The sequence below is a fragment of the Phytophthora ramorum genome, assembly GCF_020800215.1.
Source record: "Phytophthora ramorum isolate Pr-102 chromosome Unknown Phyram_PR-102_s0001, whole genome shotgun sequence".
Taxonomy (NCBI): Eukaryota; Oomycota; class Peronosporomycetes; order Peronosporales; family Peronosporaceae; genus Phytophthora; species Phytophthora ramorum.
This window is the reverse complement of record NW_027150647.1, coordinates 244,697-265,261: the sequence shown is the minus strand read 5'-3', so window position 1 is coordinate 265,261 and position 20,565 is coordinate 244,697. Positions and strand designations below refer to the sequence as shown.

The 20,565-nt window shown below is 55.6% G+C and overlaps 4 protein-coding genes across 4 annotated transcripts; 2 read left to right on the top strand and 2 right to left on the bottom strand.

The window, feature by feature from the left end:
- Positions 1 to 189: 189 nt before the first annotated feature.
- Positions 190 to 2,348, top strand: KRP23_31 (uncharacterized protein; the record flags this gene model as incomplete). Its single annotated transcript, XM_067887763.1, has 2 exons — positions 190 to 684; positions 753 to 2,348. 2 exons carry the CDS (start codon positions 190 to 192, stop codon positions 2,346 to 2,348), a joined length of 2,091 nt encoding a protein of 696 aa, XP_067750585.1.
- A 4,812-nt stretch (positions 2,349 to 7,160) lies between these two features.
- On the bottom strand, positions 7,161 to 9,488 carry KRP23_30 (Ferric reduction oxidase 8, mitochondrial; the record flags this gene model as incomplete). The annotated part of the gene is made up of 1 exon (XM_067887649.1): positions 7,161 to 9,488. The coding sequence occupies one exon, from the start codon at positions 9,486 to 9,488 to the stop codon at positions 7,161 to 7,163; it is 2,328 nt and encodes a 775-aa protein (XP_067750584.1).
- A 6,400-nt stretch (positions 9,489 to 15,888) lies between these two features.
- KRP23_29 (putative ferric reduction oxidase 1) lies at positions 15,889 to 18,228 on the top strand (the record flags this gene model as incomplete). Its single annotated transcript, XM_067887537.1, has 1 exon — positions 15,889 to 18,228. The coding sequence occupies one exon, from the start codon at positions 15,889 to 15,891 to the stop codon at positions 18,226 to 18,228; it is 2,340 nt and encodes a 779-aa protein (XP_067750583.1).
- Positions 18,229 to 18,255: 27 nt separating this feature from the next.
- Positions 18,256 to 20,565, bottom strand: KRP23_28 (Ferric reduction oxidase 6; the record flags this gene model as incomplete). Its single annotated transcript, XM_067887424.1, has 1 exon — positions 18,256 to 20,565. One exon carries the CDS (start codon positions 20,563 to 20,565, stop codon positions 18,256 to 18,258), a length of 2,310 nt encoding a protein of 769 aa, XP_067750582.1.

Genomic DNA, 20,565 nt, shown 5'->3' with positions numbered 1-20,565 from the left:
ACACGAGGTTGTGTAGGATACCCCAAATGAAACTACAGCAATCTTTTCGGTGCGCTCGTAGCCATCTCTGATAGGTAGTGTGGGTCACACCATATTATAGTAGTGCAGTCTTTTCGATGCGTCTCTGATTGGCCTCCTGATCACTATTTCCGACCGGCGTTGAAGCTCTTGTCCACGGCTTGCAGTAAAATGCCGTCGCCTGGTAAGCTGCTTCAGTTGCAGACTGTCTACTTGACATCGCCGGGAAAGTTGCAGGCTCTCGACACTGTAGCTTCACCACCAAGAAAGCGCAAGCCAGCTCCGCGCAATCCTAGGCTGTCGGGGCTGAGCCCAGTGCCTGATCGTTTGTCACCCCAGCAATGGAAGCAGTGGATGCACGAGGCGCAAGAGCTCAATGCGTCTGCGTCCGTGTTTCTGGCAACCACTTCGAGCGAGAGTTTGGCTCAAGCAGCGAATGAAGGACTACAGCTCGTCCTAAACCCAGAGCTGGCGCGCACAGATGAGCGGCTTACGACGCTGATTGATGCCCACGCCACTGCGCTTCCAAGCCCAATGACAGGAACTTTTACAATGAAGTATTCGCCAACCGCAGACACTACCCAGCAGTGGAGATGGCACGTGACGAAACCTAAGAAGAGGAAGAAGACAGCAAACCTCTCGATCGAGCCGCTCCTGTCCGATGAGGTGCGTGCAACACCAGAGCTAACGTGTTTGTGAGTATACTGTGCATTCTAATGTTTGGGAGGATGCAGATGCGGACGAAGCTGCAAGCTCACTTGGAAGAGAAGATCAAGGGCTCAATTTGGGAGAACGAGATCCGCTCTCGGCTCGCTAGACCACTCAGCGCCTCAACCTTTTGCAGCAGGAATGAGCAACTTCGGCACCCACTGGCTGCTGCTCAATTTGCGTCTACAACGCCAGACCAGACTACCGAATCAGAGCCGCCAAAAGCTTTGGGACCACGCCAAACCTCCGAGTTACCCAGACCCCCGAGATTCCCGTTCTCGATGGAAGCGCACGAGTCTGTCAATTGCATCCGCCGCTGCAGGTTGAAAGCCTGTTTTCGAGTCGCATTGAAAGTGCGAGTGAGGGTCCTCGCCATAGCTATTCGAGTCTTGCGTCGTCGGGGTGTTCCTTTGCTTGTGCGAGGCTTTCGACGCCGTCGACGTGCCGCCATTCGAATTCAGCGACGCTATAGGCGGTTCCTGCGTTGGCGCGCGGAGTTCCTACGGCCACTCGTTTGCAGGAACATTGCAGTCTGGGTTCGACAAGCGCTAGTGCTGGCAGCAGCGCGCGTTGTAATTGCGCGCTTACTCACTGCCTTGTATCTAGCCCGGAGAGCGAGGTGGGAGGAAGCAGCTCGACGCGCAGCACATCTGCGTCGATGGGTTGCCAAGACGCGCGTTAGCCTGTTTGTTCACCAGACGTGGACAGATTGCTGGTTCCGTCGTAAGCGTGTCGTCAACGTGGACGGCATGAAGCAGGAGCTTGCAGCTCTCGAGGCGAGTGATCACGCTGTGAGTCTCCAGTACACCGCCATTTTCGCCTCTCCTCTCGCCAAAGGTATGCTGAAGAAAGAACTCGCTTTGTGGCGCATTGGGACTCAGAAGAGAACGTCTCAAGAAGCGACGCCAAGTTCACTGGTAAACTTGACCTCCATTAAGACGGATGAGGAGCCAGCTATCGTACGACTGCGACAGTGTTTCCAAATCTTCGATCTCGACGGCTCTGGGACGCTCGATCTGGACGAATTCCAGCTCCTGCTCTCGTATCTACGTGGCAAGAAGCAAACACAGCCCAATCGAGGTAGCGTGAGTGGTAACAGGCCAACTCAGCAGCCGCCCAAACTTACCCAAGCTCAAACGCGCAGCCTGTTTGCTGAGCTAGATTGCGATGGCAATGGAGGGATCACGTGCGGCGAGTTTGAAAGCTGGTGGCAAAGAGAGCACGGGCGAGCAACGCTGTCGACCTCCGCTTCGACAAACTTCCTGTCTCGAGGTCTGGACGGACTGCTGCTTCAAAGTCACGGCCTGCTCTTCTGGCTGCTAGGACGCAAGCAGCAGCTGGAGCGAAAGTTTGTCAAAAAGCTCATGGTGCGTCGTGCAACGGAGAGCGCTAGGCGTGAGATTTTGCATCGGGAGATCGATCGAGAGCGTGTAGCCGGTTTGTTTTCCGGTGTGTTTCGTTGTGGCAGCTGTGGTCGTCGGTTCGGTCTGCGCAGAGATTTGATCGACCACATTGGTCACGATTGCAGCTCAAATGAGTTGGTGGTCGACACGTTTACGCTGAAGCGGTGGGTGCGCGAAGAAGAGTTCCGCTTGCTACAAGACGTGAAAAGCGGCGTTTGATCGGGATGCAGGGACTCTATTTGGTCCTAATATTTGTGTCTAGATGGCTTGTGAACTAGCTAACGTTGAGTTTCACGGTGAGATCCAAATGGCCACCTTGGCTTGCCTTCGGTACCCAGAGCTTCAAGGAGCCGCCACCAGAGCCGGGCAAGCCAAAAACTCCTGGTCGCCATCGGTCTAGGTAAAGCGACTTGCCTCCTAGTGCTGTGATATTGGATGTCCATGTTGTGTTGACCCCTGCTGGGACTTTTTTCTCGCCGATCTTGTCGCCGCCGGAGAATATGTTCACAGTGACAGCTTTGGTGTCTTCACTGTTGAAGGCGAGAGTGACGACGCCGTCACCCTTTCTCTTCCAGGCGAGACTACTGCCTTTGAAAGCTTTGCCGACTGCGTTGAGCCCAAGAGTGTACGGCTCCGTGCCGTCGTCAATCTCGCCGATGAACTGTGTGGGCCCGCAGATTGGCTGGATGAACTCGGTGACGACACCAATGATTCGCGTCATGTCGACGAAAAGAACGAAGATGGTCATGGCCACTTTGTCTGCCACGACACGCGTGTATTCCGTGGCAGTCAATGAAGTCCCGTTGTCACTCGTCCCTTTGTCGATCAAATCGTCCGCAATCAGTCCGAGGGTTTTGCGCAATGTGTCTCGAGTTTGATACGCAGTAGCCTCGGTGGATTCAGCGATCATTTGGTCCATGCAGTTGTTGGTTACCGTGGGGATGTCACGAACCATTAGATCGGACTCGTAGATCGCCACACGAAGCTCGTCCTGGGTGATACTCGGGTTATCTTTCTTCATTTGGGCCACTGTCAGCCACGTTCGGTCTGTAAGCCGCTTCAGCTCATACCCACAGGTGGAATTGGAGGCCAGCCCGGTCTTGAGCGACGAAATTTCGGTCTCGTTCAGCTCTGACAAAGGTTGGGTAAAATTGGCGCGATGGAGAAAAGCCTTGAATCGGTCCCAGCCTCTGACGATCTTGTCTCCATGGTCGACGACCTCTGCCAACAGAAGTTGGGCCGTGTCCATCATCCAGCTACCAGGATCGAGAATTTCGGGATACGGAAGGCCCAAACACATCGCAATCGTGACGGGGAAATCGATGGTCGCGTAACTTGTTTGGTACACAAGGCTCATGATCTTGTCGTGGGAGGTCTGTGGATCGGTCACCTTGATGGTGCGAATGTACTTGAGCAGCATCTTGACGGTGCCAATGATGGATCGGATGCACTTGGCGGCCGAAACGATGGTCTTCGTCGCAGCTGTGAGTTCGCCAAACAGACCCATCGTAGCAAGCGATATCGCAGATTGCAACACGTAGGCCGCCTTCACCACCACTTCCAGTACACAATCATCGCTCTGACGGATGCATTCCCAGCCGCATTGAAGAGGATACGACAGCGGACACTGGGCCCAGCATGTCTTCCGCTTGTGGTTAAACCCAACGGGGCAAGTCTCCATGACGTGCGCCTTGCGGTAGCAAGCAGCATCTCCACGGTCAGGTTTGCCGATGGTAGGCCCCACCCAATTCCTGTAGGTCGATTGAACTTTGTCGACTGTTTTGACGTGTGCTCCGATCTCGAGTTTACCAGCTACGAGCGTTGACGAAACACCTTCATCTTCACTATCTTGGTAACTCGAGTCGAACGCGCTCGAAAACGAAGAAGAGGACGAGATAAGAGTGTCTTCGGAATCACTGGCGTCTGAGGAGCGATCGCGTGAGATTGAAAGCGATGCAGTGGCTTCTTTTGTAGGCGGTTCTGTTGGGCTGATCACCACCGTCCTAGTCGGTGTGGTTACTGGACAAAACGCACTGGTGATCAGTGCAATCAAAACCAGAGGTTTCATCCACCCCCGCATGATAAACTCGAATCGGTGCTGGAAATCGAATGCTGGTTGATGGGAATTTGGCAAAAGCGAGAATGAGATGGATCGTTGTACTTTCCAAACGGTAAGAAGACGGAGTAGGGTTCTACGTAGGATTTGCTGCTGGGCTAGCAACGAATTATGAGACCTGTTCGTAAGAGCTCTGATTTTGCCTACAGGGCACCCTTCTCATGATTAAAGTCCGAAAGGGTCACTTTTCGACGGCCATTTTCTCTTAGTATACGTATGAGTACAACCTAGCATACATATTTTTTTTTTCCTTTTTGCACGTGCCTTAACCACTGTATTTCCGTGTGCTACCTGTCATACGGAACCGACGCGAACTAGACAACAGTTTGTAGATACGAAGCAAGTACATTTCTGTCCGTGCTGCAGTGACCGCATCACTGTTCCGTCTGAGGGCAATACTCGGTCCCAGCTAGGAATTACTATCCTCGAGGATAAGGTTTAGGAGTGCCTACGAATAACTTGCGCCCCTACGTAGGACCTTAAAACGGAGAGCGTTTTGCCAGAAAGACACAATACCGGTACGTGCATCTCGACAATTGCAGATGGGAAGGAATGTCCATAATCCAGTGACTTTAACTGAGGATTGTGATCGCTATTTAACAACCGTGTGTTCCCGACTAAGGAAGAGCCGGAGATGTCATCACAAGATGTGTTCTCTATACGCGAGGCACCTCGCTCCTGCAAGTGGAGGGGGTGAAGGCGGTTGACGCTCACAGCCCGAGGCATGCCTAGCATCTTGCCGTGAACGCGTGGTGCTGGAAACTGACATATATGTGAAGTGATTCCTGGAACCTTGTTAATTGTGCAGCATTAAACAGATGTCCTAGAGGTTAGCCGTCGTAGTGTAAGGCAACTTTCTGTAGAGTACTTGAGACTTTGCGCATTCTGACAGGCATGACACCCGTCCTCTACTGTCTTGCCAAAATCAGCTGGTATCAATTCTTAGAGTGATTTAAACGCTCCTCCGTTGCTCAAATTGCTCTACACATCGGTGTCGTCAACTCGAATTCCGGTTGCAGGGACGAAAGTCATCCGTGAGGTGAGGTGTGAGGTGAGATGACGCACTTTGCGTCACTGGCGTTTGACCCAACTACTGCTGCGTGTCGGTGACATATTCGCAAGCCCCCTACTTTATACTCGCAAGAATCCAAAACACCATTACTCGCGCCAACTTGGGCGAGTCCGGAAACAGGCCTCAGTTTCGGTGTTGTCGGTATAATCATTCAAATTTATTAATACATGTACATCAAAACTGAAGGGAGGCTAGGGTTAAAGGGAGGGGATGATTTCGCTTGAAATTTCTGGAGACCTCGCCCAACGCGCTCTCTTTCAGTTCCCTGGGTATACTCCGGCAGACTAGAGCTTGCTAACGAGCTCGTACATGCCTCAAACGCCCTCGTTGGGCCAACCTAGAGTTTTTGATTCTCTCTGCACTGCATTTTCAGGGTTGGAGCCCATCCTCGAAACTGAGGCCTATTTTCGGTGGTAGCAACATGATCCCAAGGTGGGACACATGCAAGTGCACAGCATGCACTTGCAGCATTGCACTTATAATGCAGTACACTGCACTTATGTAGGGAGTATTATCCTAAGCCTACACGTCTTCTGGTCGAAATCGCACGGCTGCCGCACTGCTGAACTTTGAGTTAAGCCCAGCTCCGAATACATGTAGCACGCGAAACTTCACACGCTTTCGTACATTTAATGTCATTTAGGACCTTCAAACGCCATCCAATATCCGTGTCCAACCAGTACCCTTAGTGAGTCGACTTTGCGATCTTCTTCACGCACAAGCGCTGGGTGAAGTCCACCACTCCCTAAAGGTTACACGTGCCCATCCTTGACGACGAGCGGTCATCTACTTGAGTGTCTGCAATCCAGTGCAGCACATCCATCGCCGCCTTGTGAAAGTCCGCTGCCCACGTCTGCCTCTGGCCAGGCTGAGTGTCTGCGTTCCGTTTGTCTGGCACGCGTGCGGTCCCTGCAATCCGCGCAAGTGCATGAGTACAAGTACAGAGGTCCATCTCAATAAGCGCACCTCGTCGTTTCGATATCCCGGTATTTCTGGCAAAATCAGCCAGCACAGATCAGCTTGCACATCGCTAATCCCTCCGAAATCGATTCGGTGGCCCCCTGCGCTTATTGAGAGGGACCTTTGTAGTTTGGTTGTAGTTGTACTTTCCAATTGAGCACCGTGATTGCAGCCGTCATGCGTCGTGTTTTCCTATATATGTACAGTACACCCTGCATTATGCAGTGCATATGCTTCACTCGAGGAGGCTTACGGGAAGCGTACGTCGCACGACCAGTTCACTGTCCCCAACTACAATACGTGTAGAGGCGTTCAACCAAGCTCGTGAATAGAGTTGTTACAGTATTTAGTTGGTTAAATACTTCACATAATAAATGTAAATTGCGTTTCCCGCAGTTAAATAGCGATTAAATACGAATTAAATACGGCGGGAATGTAAATGCAGCCACCGGCTTACTATGGAGGATACATATAGCGGTTATATTACCACGTTTACCAGGGCGACACGCGAGTCTCCATGTTCGCACTCGGCGGAGGGAGCGACACCCTGATCGTGGAGGTGGACCATGCCACAGGATACGATCGTATGCTGTATGTGGGAGCCGCTGAGTACGGAGGCACAGCCGCAGCTTTTGACTCTGAAGAACCGTTGTTCGCCTGTCAACGTTGCTATCTACTGTGCAAAGAAGTGTCTGGTCGGCAAGGAAGAAAGGGTAACGTTACGGTCTTCATTGCAGTCGTATGCAGAACTGATATGAAAGTATGACGGGCGAAAACAAGAAATCGTAGCGGGTTCCTACGGCGGTCTGCTCCCTACAACGTGAATGGAAATGTGGGTCACTCACTCACTGGGCTTCACATTACCTGGTGGGTCTTCATCACATCAAAGTTCAAACTCCTCCTCGTGGACGTCAAAGTGGCGGACACCGATGGCCGAAATGGCGTTCTCAGTCGCGTTCTTGAGAGCCCCCGGTCCGGAGATGAAGACGCCCACGGTGGAATTCCCATTGGACCCAGCGTCTGGGTGCGTGGACGAGAACTGCTTGTGGCTGTTGTGCACCTTCTGCATGAGTTGAGCCATGTTCGGGCGCTGACCGACCGCGACACGGTAGTCCGTGACGAGGTCGCGGAGGGTGTGGGCGTCACTGGCGTACGGCTGCACACCACCGGGAGTCAGCAAGGATCCAGAGAAGCCGGTAGACCCCTTGTTCCTCTTATCATCGACAAACGTAAATGCGTAGACTCCCAGCATGGCGACGACAATAACCAACGTGATTTCCACGAAATTCTGAAGTGGCCAGAGATTGTCGTTGCCTGCCTGCACCTTGCTGCCGTACTTGACGATGATCCAGATGAGGAAAGTCAGGAAGAACACCACAGTGAACATGACAACCCTGCTCGTGCGAGAACGCAGCGGCTCAGCAAACGGTCGAGGCGCCTTGGATGTGACGGCCGTGTCATAACGGGTAGCCGAGACGTGCGGATTTCCAGTGAGTCGATCGTGGTCGATAGGCTGGTCGAGCTGCTCGTTGGTCGGAGCACGCGTGAGGCTGAAGTGTAGGCTGAAGTAGTGCTGCTGCGGGTCCAGCTCCTTGATCTGCATGAGCAGAGGGTGGATCTCCTCCAGCAGCGACAGCTCACGGAACGTGAAGATGAAGAACACCTTCTGACGCAGCGACCCGCCGTGTTGCAGCTTGGCCACGATGTCTTCCAGGATCGCGAAGAGCGGAGTGACACCGATGCCGCCTCCCACAAGGCACACGGTCGAGTACTCGTCGTACATCTCGAGGGAGCCGCCGTAGTAGCCGTCCATGTACATGGTCGGCAGCACGTTGTTCTTCTTGCAGTCCTCCGAGTACCGGACGAGGTCGTCGGTCCAGTCTCCGAGCGACTTGAGGAGGATCGTGAGCGTGTCCGGACTGGTCCGTGGCGACGAGGCAATGGTGAAGGCGTGCCACTGCAGCTTGGAGATGGCCGGCACGTTGAGGTACACGAACTGTCCAGCCTTGTAGTTGCCGGCGGGAGCGGTGGAGCGCGACAGCACCACCTTGACGACGTCGTGCGAGATGGTCGTGAATTCACGCACCGTCACTGGGGTAAATCCGTTGGAGCTGGAGATGGCGCGGCAGATGACGTACAGCATGACGGAAGGGAAGATCCACGCGAGGATCGGGTTCCAGTGTAGCACCGCGAAAATCGTCCCGAGGATGAAGAGGTGGTGCACGCTGTAGAACGTGTTGTACATTTTGCGTCGCACCCACGATATCGAGGTGAAGCCGATGGACAGGAAGGACAGTAGAGCGATGAGACCGAAGAAGTTCATCCACGGATCCTTGCCCTCTCCTCCGACCTCGCAGTTGAAACACGGCAGAGCCTCCTTGACCCAGGTGCCTTCCCTGATCCAGGACCAGTAGTAGCCAAGGCAGTGCAGGAAAGCCGTGACAACGGTGACCACACCGACCCAGCGGTGGTACTTGATCCCGTTGGCGTACGAGATGTTGAGGAATTCCATCCAGACGCAGTTCCGCGTGGCCGGCAGGAAGAGGAACGCCATGTTGAACACACAGACGAACCCGAAGGTGAGCGCGATCATCTCGAGATACATGGAGAAGTCCAAGTTCGGGCTGCGGGTCTTCATGCGCTCCACACGCGCCCTGTAGTAGTACTGGAAGACGTAGATGTTGCCACCGATGAGGAACGCGAGGAAGAGGAGGTCGCCGAGGCTTCTGTTGATCACACGGCCCAAGATGCGCGGCTTGAGTCGGAGGAAGCGGGCGAGGTTCAGGACGAAGCTGGATGAGATGCGACGCACGTTGAAGTGGCGGAGGAACTCAAGCAGCAGAATGGCCACAGCCATCGGGACGAAGCAGAACAAGAAGAAGAACATGGGGCGCACCATTTCCGAGTGGCCCCCGGCGTTTTTGCCTCCTCCAACGGGGACACCAAACCACGTTCCGATGTTCGAGCTCACAGTGTTGCTGTACGCGTCCGAGAAGTAGAAGAGCTGCCCGTAGGCGTACACGACCATGGAAGCGAGAATCACGACTTGGGCCAGGTTCCCAAGGAAAGCGAAGTTGTCGGCCCACGGAGATGGTCCGAATTGGCGAGGAGAGCTGAGGCTGCCACGCTTGTCCTGGAGATTATCCGCAGGAGTCTTGATATGGGTGAACTCCAGGTCCGGGTGGGGGGTCATCGAGTTGTGCGGCGCCATGGTCGACCGGTGTTTCACACGGCCAAAAGACAGGAGTCGATGCAGCTGATGCTCACTCGAGTTCTGTAGTCGAGAGGAGATTGGAGAATGAGACGATTGTGAGCAGCTTTCGAGTCGCTGGAGTGTTCGGCCGGAAGCGATTCGTGAGGCGATGGTCAGTTCAACGGCAGCAACGAAAGGATGCATTTACTTTGACTTGTCGTGAAGACCAACGTGCAGATCCACACCTCTCGGGATAAAAGGGGTAGACCTGCGGTTTGCAACGCGCACTTCTGAAACTTGGTGGTGTCGTCGAGCTTGTACTCTAAGGCCGTTAAACGCGCGCGTCTTTCGAGCAAACGCTTTATTACTGAGCCGTCCAGAGCCGTCGGAGCGTGCGCCCTCGGGCCAATGACAAGAGTCTCAACTATCGGGCGATTGCCCTCGCCAATAATTGCGAGTGTTGTCTGGCCAGAGCGTATGACGTGAAGAAGGCTAACTTCTGGCCGTCACCCAGTACTATATGGACTTGCAAGCGTTTGCTGTTACTACAGTACCAACTCGCCGTGGCTCGAACACTGAATGAGAGGCATACAGTATGGGGGGGGGCAACTTCGTTTTCGGGAATTAACAGCCAGCACGATCCCCCGGGAGTGGAGTTGCGGCAGACAAGTTTGGAACCGTGCGGTGCCAAACTGAACTTGAATTTGCGTCGACTCGGCAACTTCAGCCTGAGACTTTTGACTTGCGAGCGCGTGGCACGTCCCAATAAGCTGCAGGACCCTCGTTCGTGGAGAGTAGTACGTAGTTTGATGTAGTCTCTGCGATCCTGAAGACCGCCGGGATACAGTAGCTAAGGAATGGAGGCGGCTACGCTGTTGTCCAGGCTTGAGCTTGGTGGGCGCCCGACACACTGAGCCGGGCTTGTGCAAACTCGTATCTTTGCCAAACGTAGGTCTTGGACTCCATAGATCTCAATATTTTCTAATATCGATGTAGTTCTCCACTGTCGATTAGGAGGCCGGAGCTGGCCTCAGACTCGTCTGTAGGCCCCATTGCGCGTCAATTCATCCCCGGCAAGTGCCATTGGCTAACGATGGCGACTCGACTGTCAAAAGCATGGGCGGTCTCAGCTGATGCGAGGGTTCAGCAACACCGCCTTACCAAGGGTGGCAGGGTGAAAACGCGTAAATCCTACGACAGTAATGCATCAGCGCCGTTACTTGTCCAAGTATCAGACTGTAAGTGCAGCACCCCCGCCGATATTCATCTACAAGGTGAAGGCATCAGCTGATCGGTTTGGCACGCTTGGATAAAGCAATCAATCGAGACCTGACTGCTTGCTGGCTGCCCGTGCCACCAGAACCGGTGCACGCACCGCAAGTTCTTACAAGCTGTCCTAGTGCTAACGGAGGAATGACCGTTTGGAGCTGGAAATGAAGGCAGAAGACACGTGCCTCTGACCAGGAAGTTGCGTATGGCTAGCAGCAATGTCGCTTCACGAAATCGGAACTAACCACGCGTGTGCTGGAGCCCTCAGACAACAACACGACACAGAATGTCGGAAGGATACCTTGGACTTTTGAGACCGTTCGAACAGCACAACATCGTTGTTTGGACTTCGACAAGCTGCCCATGCTGTCCAACCGATCGTGGTCTGTCGCCGTCGGATAACGTGTACTATTAATAGTACATGTACTCGCTCACCAGCTTACGATTCGCCACACGTAGTGTACAACCTTTTTAACAGTAAAAGTCGCCGTCGGACAAGTGGTGTCCCCTCGTGCGCATACAACTCGGTGGTACAGTCAAACCGCGGTATCGGTTGGTTGAGAAGAGACGAACTTGTTAAAGCAATTAGCGAAACACACATCCTGGGCAGCTTAGGAAAGATACCAGCACCTTGGTCCGCTCTTTCGTTTCACGGGAAAGCTCACGAAAATGCCGCCACATGTGGTAGTATACGTGACGGCTGGTCCCGGTACCGGCAGCATGCGTGCTCGCCAGCTACTGCTCTCTCTCCATGTCTCAATCGCCATTTCAACCACGATCTCCGACGGCGACCCGCTTGTCAACAACAAGGATGTCCGAAAGGCGTGAAGCTGGCTGGCTGTCTGGTCGCGCATAAGGCGTGCACGCGATGATGGAGCATGGCGCCGTTCATAAGCACCCACACCATGCACGCGACCAAGACCCGGTCGTGCGACAGCACTCGCCAAGGTGTCGGCTCAACTGCATGTACAGCTAGCGGGTTTCGTTAGCCTACCGTCAAAAGCCAAGACCACCGGCCTGTCCTCGGCATTCGTCGACAGTTTGCGTTATCCCAGCTGGAGCGCCGCCGAGTCCCATTGGCCTGAGGCACGATACCCGCCGTTCTGAAAAGTCCCCACCGGACCAACGCGCAGCAGCAGGCCCGATTTCTTATGGTTGTCATTTTGTACGACCAACTGTCCGTCTCAAAGACCAGGCGAGGTTAATTTGCATTGGTGGCCTGGATTACCGCAGTGAGTCCACGGCCAGCAATCGCGACCCGAGGGAGGGAAGGAGGCTTGAACATGCACACAAAGCTGCGTGAGAGCACATCGCTGCTGCTTTTCGGCTGAGCCCTCGAGCCCCCGTACACAGCGCAAACGGAGAAGATCCCGTGTCGCCCCAGCGAATCGAATCGGCTCTCACGCTGCCGGAGGTGCGCGATCGCAATTTTCTTGCATTGCAAAGCTGCAATGCTAGACTATCGGATGTGTAAAGGGGGGAGGAGCGGATGCACGCTGGCGGTGAGTGACAGGCGTGAACTGAGCCCGAATCCACTACCGAGACATGCTGCCAGTCGAGCATCCCATTCTCGTTTTTGCGGTCGTCCTCCCACACCAACATGGCGAAATGGATCAAGCTGCTGGCACTGGCTGCAGCGGTTGTTGTGAGCCCCCGGGCGGCCGACGCAGCGACGTCCGTCGTGATCGGTCGGACGTACACACCGGCGACGCTCACACCGACGGTGGCGTCTTCCTCGGACGATATCGACTCGGACGACGATACCTCCTACTCCTCTTCAGCCGACAGCGACTCGGACGACTATTCTGATTCGGACGACGACGCGTCCTCGTCCTCGGGGTCGTCGGCACTGGTGCCCGTGCCCGACACCTTCAAGATCGGCTCCATGGCCAACACCACCGACACGATCGTGTCGACGTACCGCAACTGGGTCGGCCCCAGCATCGGCAAGCCGTCGGACCCCGCCTTCGACAAGGCCTGCTGGCGGAAAGCGCACATCATGGACACTTGCCCGTACGGCTACGACTACAGCGCGAAAATGTGCTGGGCCGAGTGTCCGATGGCGTATCCGGTCGAGTGCGGCTTCGAATGCTTGAGACAGAGCGACGACTGCGGGTCCGAAGTGTACGCCAAGTTCGTGAGTGTGGCCAACGCCTTCTTCTCGGTGCAGATCCTGGGCGTCTTCGGGCAGTTCGCCAAGCTCTCCAAGACGGTGCGAGTCGGCATCAAGTGCGCGCGAGCCATGTTTGGCACCATCCGTGCAATTGTCAACTACGTGCGCGCGCTCAAGGTGTCGGACCCGCAGACGTCCATGGACAAGGTCATGCTGGCGCTGTACCAGACGAGCTACATCACCATCGACTTGCCGGTGAGTATCGTCATGTGTATGGGTAGATCGTACCCGTGGGAAGTCCTGGACCCTGCTAGTGTGCTCATGGGAACTGTGCAAGTGATGCTAGGTGAGATCCTGGCGCGGCAGGACGGGATCATCAAGTCCTGGGGCAAGTTCAAAGCGTTCCTGACCCACTCCAACTTCACGTACGCCGTGAATGACCTGAACGAGACGGAGATCTCGTCCTTGAAGACTGGCATGGAGTCCAACTCGAGCTGTGGCTACGAACTCCAGCGTCTCACCGACCGCACGTGGAGAACCGTCGCCGAGATGAAGGAGGAAGACCCCGACGTGTCCACGGAGCAGCTTCGAGTGGCAATGTACAAGTCCGACCTCATGCTGCACGATATCCCGACCGTGACCAACAACTGCATGGATCAAATGATCACCGAGTCGGACGAGGCCACCGCCTACAAGACGCGCGACACCCTCCGGAAAACCTACGGAGTGATCGTGGACGACCTGATCAGCAAAGGACGGAGTGACAACGGCACCTCCCTCACTGCCAAGCAGTACACGCGCGTTGTAGCCGACAAGGTGCTCATGACGATCGCCACGCTCTTCTACGTCGACCTCACGCGCATCTCGGGCGCGCTGTCCGAGTACATCCAGACGATCTGTGGCCCCACGCAGCTCATCGGCGAGGTCGACGACGGCACAGACCCCAACACGCTCGGGATGAAGGCGGTCGGAGACGCCTTCGAGAACAGCACCATGGCCTGGAAGCGGCAAGGCGACGGCGTGGTCGAACTCACCTTCGTGAGCACCGACACGAAGGACGTGACCGTCAATATCCTCTCCGGCGGCGACAAGTTCGACGAGACGGACGTGCCGGCAGGGAAAACCGTGACCTGGACATCAACCGTGAAGGAGCTGGGCGGCAAGACGCTGTATCTGGATCGATGGCGGCCTGGGTTCCTGGGTCTGCCTGGTACCGGCGGTGGCTCGCTCAAGCTCTGGGTACCTCGAGCGACCGAAGGTGGCCACTTGGATGTCAACGCGAAGCTGAACGTGAGCTAGATAGAGACATGGAAGTCGTAGTAATCTGTAGTCAGGTGAAGAAATTAATTAATGGTAAGCGTCTTAGAATTGGCCAGCATGCTCGTCTCGCAGAAGTTACAGTGCCCAGAACGCCTGACCTTCCGATAGGGCAACAGGAAATTCGTACACCACCATCAACACTTGCGTGTCTTGCACGGCGCGTGCCATTTCAACGGCGAGAGCCGTAAATTCACACAAGGTCGGTCGCGGTTTCTGTACGATCACTGAAGATTGGCATCTGGACGTGTGGCTTTCACCAATAAGGAATCTGATGATAGGGTCGGGATTGTGAGCCTCGGCGTCGGACAAACGTTCGGATGGCTGGTCCGTGGACTTCGAACAGCAAAGCCGCGGCATTACCAAGACAGAATGATCGCATTCATAATCCAAGGTTAAAAGATTTGATAGTGGGTTTGTATGGCGATAATACAATACGATCGTGCAAGATGTACTAATATGGAAAGGTACATGAACTGTTGGAGGTAAAGATTTGTCGTATCTGGTTCAGATGGCTAACTTGAATGAAATCTGTCGAAAATCACCACACTGCGTGAAGCTACACCACTAAGTAAGGCTCCAACTCCTTCAGGGTGTCCATCAAGTACGGCGAATGAGCCCTGCCTCGACGATGAATAGATTTAGCAGCTCAACCTTGAGACGAGGGCGCGTGTACAAACCTGACTACATGTGCCATTGCGTCACCCAAACAAAGGTCAGTAGAGTACCACGCCCCGAAATTTAGTGTGCGCTGTGACCCAAAAGTGCCAACACCACTCGAAGTTATCCCGGAAGGCGACGGAGGCTGTTGCATTCGCAAGCTATACATGTATGCACGCACGGTTAGCAGCGTAAGAGCTAAAGGATTGACGCTTAGCGTTAATTTGGATTAACACAGTTTAATCGAGCCAAATTGAGACTTTGATCGAGCTTTGGAAAGTGCACCAAGACGTTTATCCGACAGTGGGTGCGCTATTAAAACCGGCTCGGCACGACCGGAGCCGACCAGCCAGTCTGTCCACGCTGATTAGCCTTGCGAGTCTGGGGACCGCAATCTACCGCGCGTAAATGGCAACGCTATTGGCGGGCGGCACGAGGGCTGCAGACGCATATCTGAGTCGCCCTCGAGATTTGACAAGAAACACGGTTTCGCTGTGAAGACATCCAGACCTTGAGGCCATGGCCGTGTCTTGCAAGCTGACAGTTAGAAAATCACCCACTTCTCCAAGATCGGAGACGTCTCCTGTGAGCCCTTGAGCCGCAGAGGCGAGGGTATTCTCGGAAATGCTCTGCTTCGTTTCACAGTGGCAAGGTATCCTGGATCACTTGGCCAGCAGGCCAGAGGGATAACGCCGCTCCACGCAAAGTACCACTGACTGCTTGGGATGATCACCGCTTGATGCTTTGCCCGTGAGACGGCTCCACCCGTCAACAACACGTCCTGCTTGCCACGCGAAATACGATGTTACCATTGGCTTGGCGCGCGTGCCTTAATACTGACGGTCCAGCTTCTGCGTTCGTCTGCTATACCTGAACCTGTACTGTACCCGTCGCTTCTACAATTGCTTCAGCCCCACCACCACCTTCGTCCTATCCATACCAGCTTAGCGATGGCAGCCCCAGCAACAGCTCGCCCAAGTTTTCACCACTCGACCATTCCGCAAGTTGCTTTCGACTGCGCAAGTCTATCGGTCTCACTCCTAACTCGAACACGCGACCATGGCGCCTAGCAACGTCGACTCCACCACCACTCCTCGTGTCGAGGCCGTCTTCTCTTCGCTCAAGACCCCGGAAGTCGATGACAAGCGCAACAGCCTCGTGGGTGAACCTCGGGCCGCCACCGCCTCGTGGACCGCTCGCCTCCCGCTCTTCGGGAACCTGCTGCAAGTCTTGGTTGCAGCCGCCATCGTCACGTACGCGTACGGCCAGCTCTTCTACTTCACCGACACGTACAGCGACCTCAGCACGACAATCGGCACGTGGTTTGGCGTTCCGGTTAACGCGGACAAGCACGATACCTCTGGCCACTCCGAGATGGTGCGGCCGATGTACTTCTTCCTGTTCGGGTTCCTCCCCATTGCGGCGTCCTTGCTCTTCCTCGAGCTGCTCAAGCACTTCAACGTCCGTCGGATCACGTCCAGCTACATCCTCAGCTTCACCCGCTTCCTGCGCCGCAAGCCCCGCGTCTTCGGGTGGGTGGCACCAGTCAGCCTCGGCGAGCTCTTGTTCCTGCTTTTCCTTGTCGGTGGCAACGTGTACGTGTTCCACTACTACTACGTCAACCGAGTGGAAAAGATGAGGAAGCGCGGGCGGGAGTTCAACTTCGAGCTGTACCTCGAGATGATCGCGCTCACCCTGGGCTTCGTCTGCATCTACAACATGGCGTTCCTCTTCCTGCCGGCCACGCGGAACTGCGTCTGGATGGAGTTCCTCAACATCTCGTACGCCAACGGGATCAAGTATCACCGCTGGGTCGGTGTGGTCACCGTCCTGACGGCACTGTTCCACTGCCTCGGCTACTACTGGTCGTGGATCCGACAGGACGAATGGGCCGACAATGCGCTCCCGTGCTTCGACTGCGCCGTCGGCGGAGACGATGGCCACGACCCGTGGATGAACTTCTTTGGCGAGATCGCGCTGCTCGCCTTCCTGGCGATCGGACTCACTTCCATCCCGTGGGTGCGCCGCAAAATGTACAACACGTTCTACAACGTGCACCACCTCTTCTTGGTCGGGACCGTCTTCGCCGTCATGCACTACAACCCCATCCTCGCGTGGATCTTCCCCTCCGTCATGCTGTACTTCATCGGTCGCGCCATCTCCACCTCCAACGGGTTCCACCCCGTGGCGGTGCGTGAATTCACGACGCTCTCGCACGACGTCGTCAAGGTGGTCATGTCGCGCTCCACCGCCCCCGCCGGCAACTACAAGGTCGGCCAGTTCGTGTACCTCAACGTGCCGGCCATCTCCAAGCTGCAGTGGCACGCCTTCACCATTGCCTCGTCGCCACGGACCAGTCCGGACACGCTCACGATCCTCCTCAAGTCGCTCGGAGACTGGACCGACGACCTCGTCCGGTACTCGGAGGACTGCAAGAAGAACAACGTGTTGCCGACCATGTACATGGACGGCTACTACGGCGGCTCCCTCGAGATGTACGACGAGTACTCGACCGTGTGCCTTGTGGGGGGCGGCATCGGTGTCACTCCGCTCTTCGCGATCCTGGAAGACATCGTGGCCAAGCTGCAACACGGTGGGTCGCTGCGTCAGAAGGTGTTCTTCATCTTCACGTTCCGTGAGCTGTCGCTGCTGGAGGAGATCCACCCTCTGCTCATGCAGATCAAGGAGCTGGACCCGCAGCAGCACTACTTCAGCCTACACTTCAGCCTCACGCGTGCTCCGACCGACGAGCAGCTCGACCAGCCTATCGACCACGAACGGCTCGCTGGAAAGGCCCACGTCTCGGCCACCCGTTATGACACGGCCGTCACGTCCAAGGTGCCTCGACCGTTTACTGAGCCGCTGCGTTCTGGCTCGAGCAGGATCGCCATGTACGGCGCGTCGTTCTTGGTGACGCTCATCGTCGTGACGCTCGTCAAATACGGCAACAAGGTGCAGGTCGACGACGAGAACCTGTGGCCGATCCAGAACCTGGTGGAGATCGCGCTGCTCATTGTCGTGGCCACGCTGACGGTGTACGCGTGCGCCAAGCTGGACAGTAAGAACAGCAGCCAGAGTTCGATCCCCAGTCGTCCGTTTGAGTCGAGTGCGACGCCCCGAGCTCGATCTGCGCTTCCTGCGGACGTCCACAGCTTCCAGGACCTCATTTCAGAGTACGACGTGGCGGTTGGCCACCGAGCGAACATCTCGGAGCTCATGCACAAGGTATTCGACGGCCACCAAGAGTTCACCAAGGAGCACCCGGCTTCTGCCACTGCCGGCAACTCGGTGGTCGTCTTCTTCTCTGGACCTGCGCCGCTGAAACATGCAATGGAAAACGCGATCACAGACATCGGCACGAGCCACTTCGACGTCTTTGAGGAGGAGTTCGAGCTTTGAGGCGTAGGAAGTGTAGGTCATCTTCGTTCATAATTCAAACTCTTCTGCGTGAATGTCAAAGTCGCTCGCTCCAATGGAAGCAACAGCTTTGGACGTCGCAGTCTTCAGGCTTTCTGGGCCGGACACCAGCACGCCAATGACAGATCCATCGCCAGAGCATCTTTGATGGTGTCCTGCGTGCAGACTGCGTAGAAGCGCTGCCAGGTCTGGCCGTTGGCCAACGCTGACCCGGAGCTCGCTAACTAAGTCACGATATGTCGATACGCCAGCACTGAAGCTATGCTTTCCCTTTGGCGGTAGCAGGTTTTGTTTGAGACTCTGCTCCTCGACAGAGTATCGCGTTCTCCACAGCTTGTAGCTCTCGTGGGCGTTGCGTGTCCACTTCATCACAAGGACGCCACTGTAAACGCAGATCCCCGCAGCAAATAGTGCACAAACCTTCACCGCAGTCTGCACCACCCAGATACTGTCTTGTAAGCCGTCGACCAACTCGCCGTTGCCAAACTGAAAGACCGCCACGAGGCCCACAACGACGGCAAAGGTGGCGAACTGAACCATGCACATGCCACTTCGGTCGAACGTGGCCCCGAACGGACAGCCTTTGCTTGCTGTGTGCCTAACAGCTCGCGTTTGATAGGAATTGTAAGACGCCAGCGTCGTTGCCGACCATTTCGTGCTGGGGTAAAGCGGCGAGTCCAATTCGTCGGGGCGAGGTGCGCTTGTCAACGCTAAGTGCACAGAAAGGTAGCGCCCTTGAGGGTCCAAGTCGCGGACACGCGCCAGCAACGGGTAAACCTCCTTCAACAGCTCTACTTCTCGCATCGCGAAGATAGCAGCCACTCGTCTAGGAAAAGGACTCCGCCCTTGGGCTTGACGGTTCTCTGCTGCGACACAGACATCCTCCAGCACACCAAGCATCGGTGTCATACCAACTCCACCGCCAACCAAGACCACCGTGTTGTAGGCCAAGTAAACGTCAGCCAGAGACGCACCGTAGTAGCCGTCGACGTGCACTTCAGGCTCGACAGAGTCGCGTCTGCACGCTTGTTCGTACAGCATCAACGCTCCCGTCCAATCTCCCAGCACCTTGACGAGTATCGTCATGGTGTTGCACGAGGATTCGTCGTAAAGCGCCGCCCGCGGCGATGAAGCGATGGTGAAGGCATGCCACTCCAGGCGCGACACTGCCGGCACGTTCACGTAGACGAACTGACCCACTTGGTAGCGTCCGCGTTCGCTTGATGCATGGGTAATTACAAGTTTGCAGAGTGTAGCAGACAGCGCCGAGAAGTGCACGACTTTCGCGGCTGTAGCACCATTGCAGTGCGAGAGCACGCGGCTCACGAGGTAGGCGACAAACGTCGGGAGCAGGAACCACAGCGCTCGAGCCCAATGCAGCGCCGTGAAGACCACGGCCACGAACAGGAGCTGGTGCACGTTGTAGAACACGTTGTACAGGTTTCGCCGGACCCACGGGATGGACGTGACGCCGATCAGCAGGAAGCACAGCAGCGCGAGCTCACCGAACACGTTGATCCAAATCCTCCGCCCCGTGCGTTCACGAAGCGAGCAGTCCCAGCACGGGAGCGCCATCTGGGCCCACCGCCCGTCCTGGAACCAGCACCAGTAGTAGCAACCGCAATGGACGAAGCCCGTGAGCACCGCAGCCACCCCCATCCATCGATGATACTTGATGCCGTTCGCGTACGAAATGCCCATGAAGTCCATCCAGACACTATGACGCGTAGCCGGCAAGAAGAGCAGAGCCAAGTTGAAGACGCAGTTAAACCCCAACGCGTTGCCAATCATCTTGATGTACTGAGGACCTGGTTGCGGCCCTGGTGGCTCTGGAAGCGGCCAATCGCCCGTAAAGTGTGGCCTGTGGCCGTGGGGCTGAGTGAATTTGTACCAGAACACGAGCGCGTTGCCGCCGACCAACACCAGGAGGAACAGCAGCTCGCCGTAGCTGAGCCAGTGGACTGACGGTCTCCGACGCAGAAACTTTGCAACACTCCACACTCCGCGTTGCGTACGGAGCCGACGTAGCCATTGCAGCACAACGGCACACAGCAGCGTGGGTGTCACCCCAACCAAAAGTAGATAGGACGGATCGACCATCTCTTCATGAGCCCCCCACCACGTCGCCACCATCGACTGCAAGTGGTTCCGGTACAACGGAGTCACGTACGCAGCTTGGCCTGCAATGGAAACCACGAAACAAACAACCACGAGCGCTGTCAACGCAGTGGAGAGTGCGACTCGCCACAGATTCCACGACTGTCGACGCTTGCGACGGACATTCGGCTCTGATTCTGGTTCGTAGGCGTCCGACGCCAT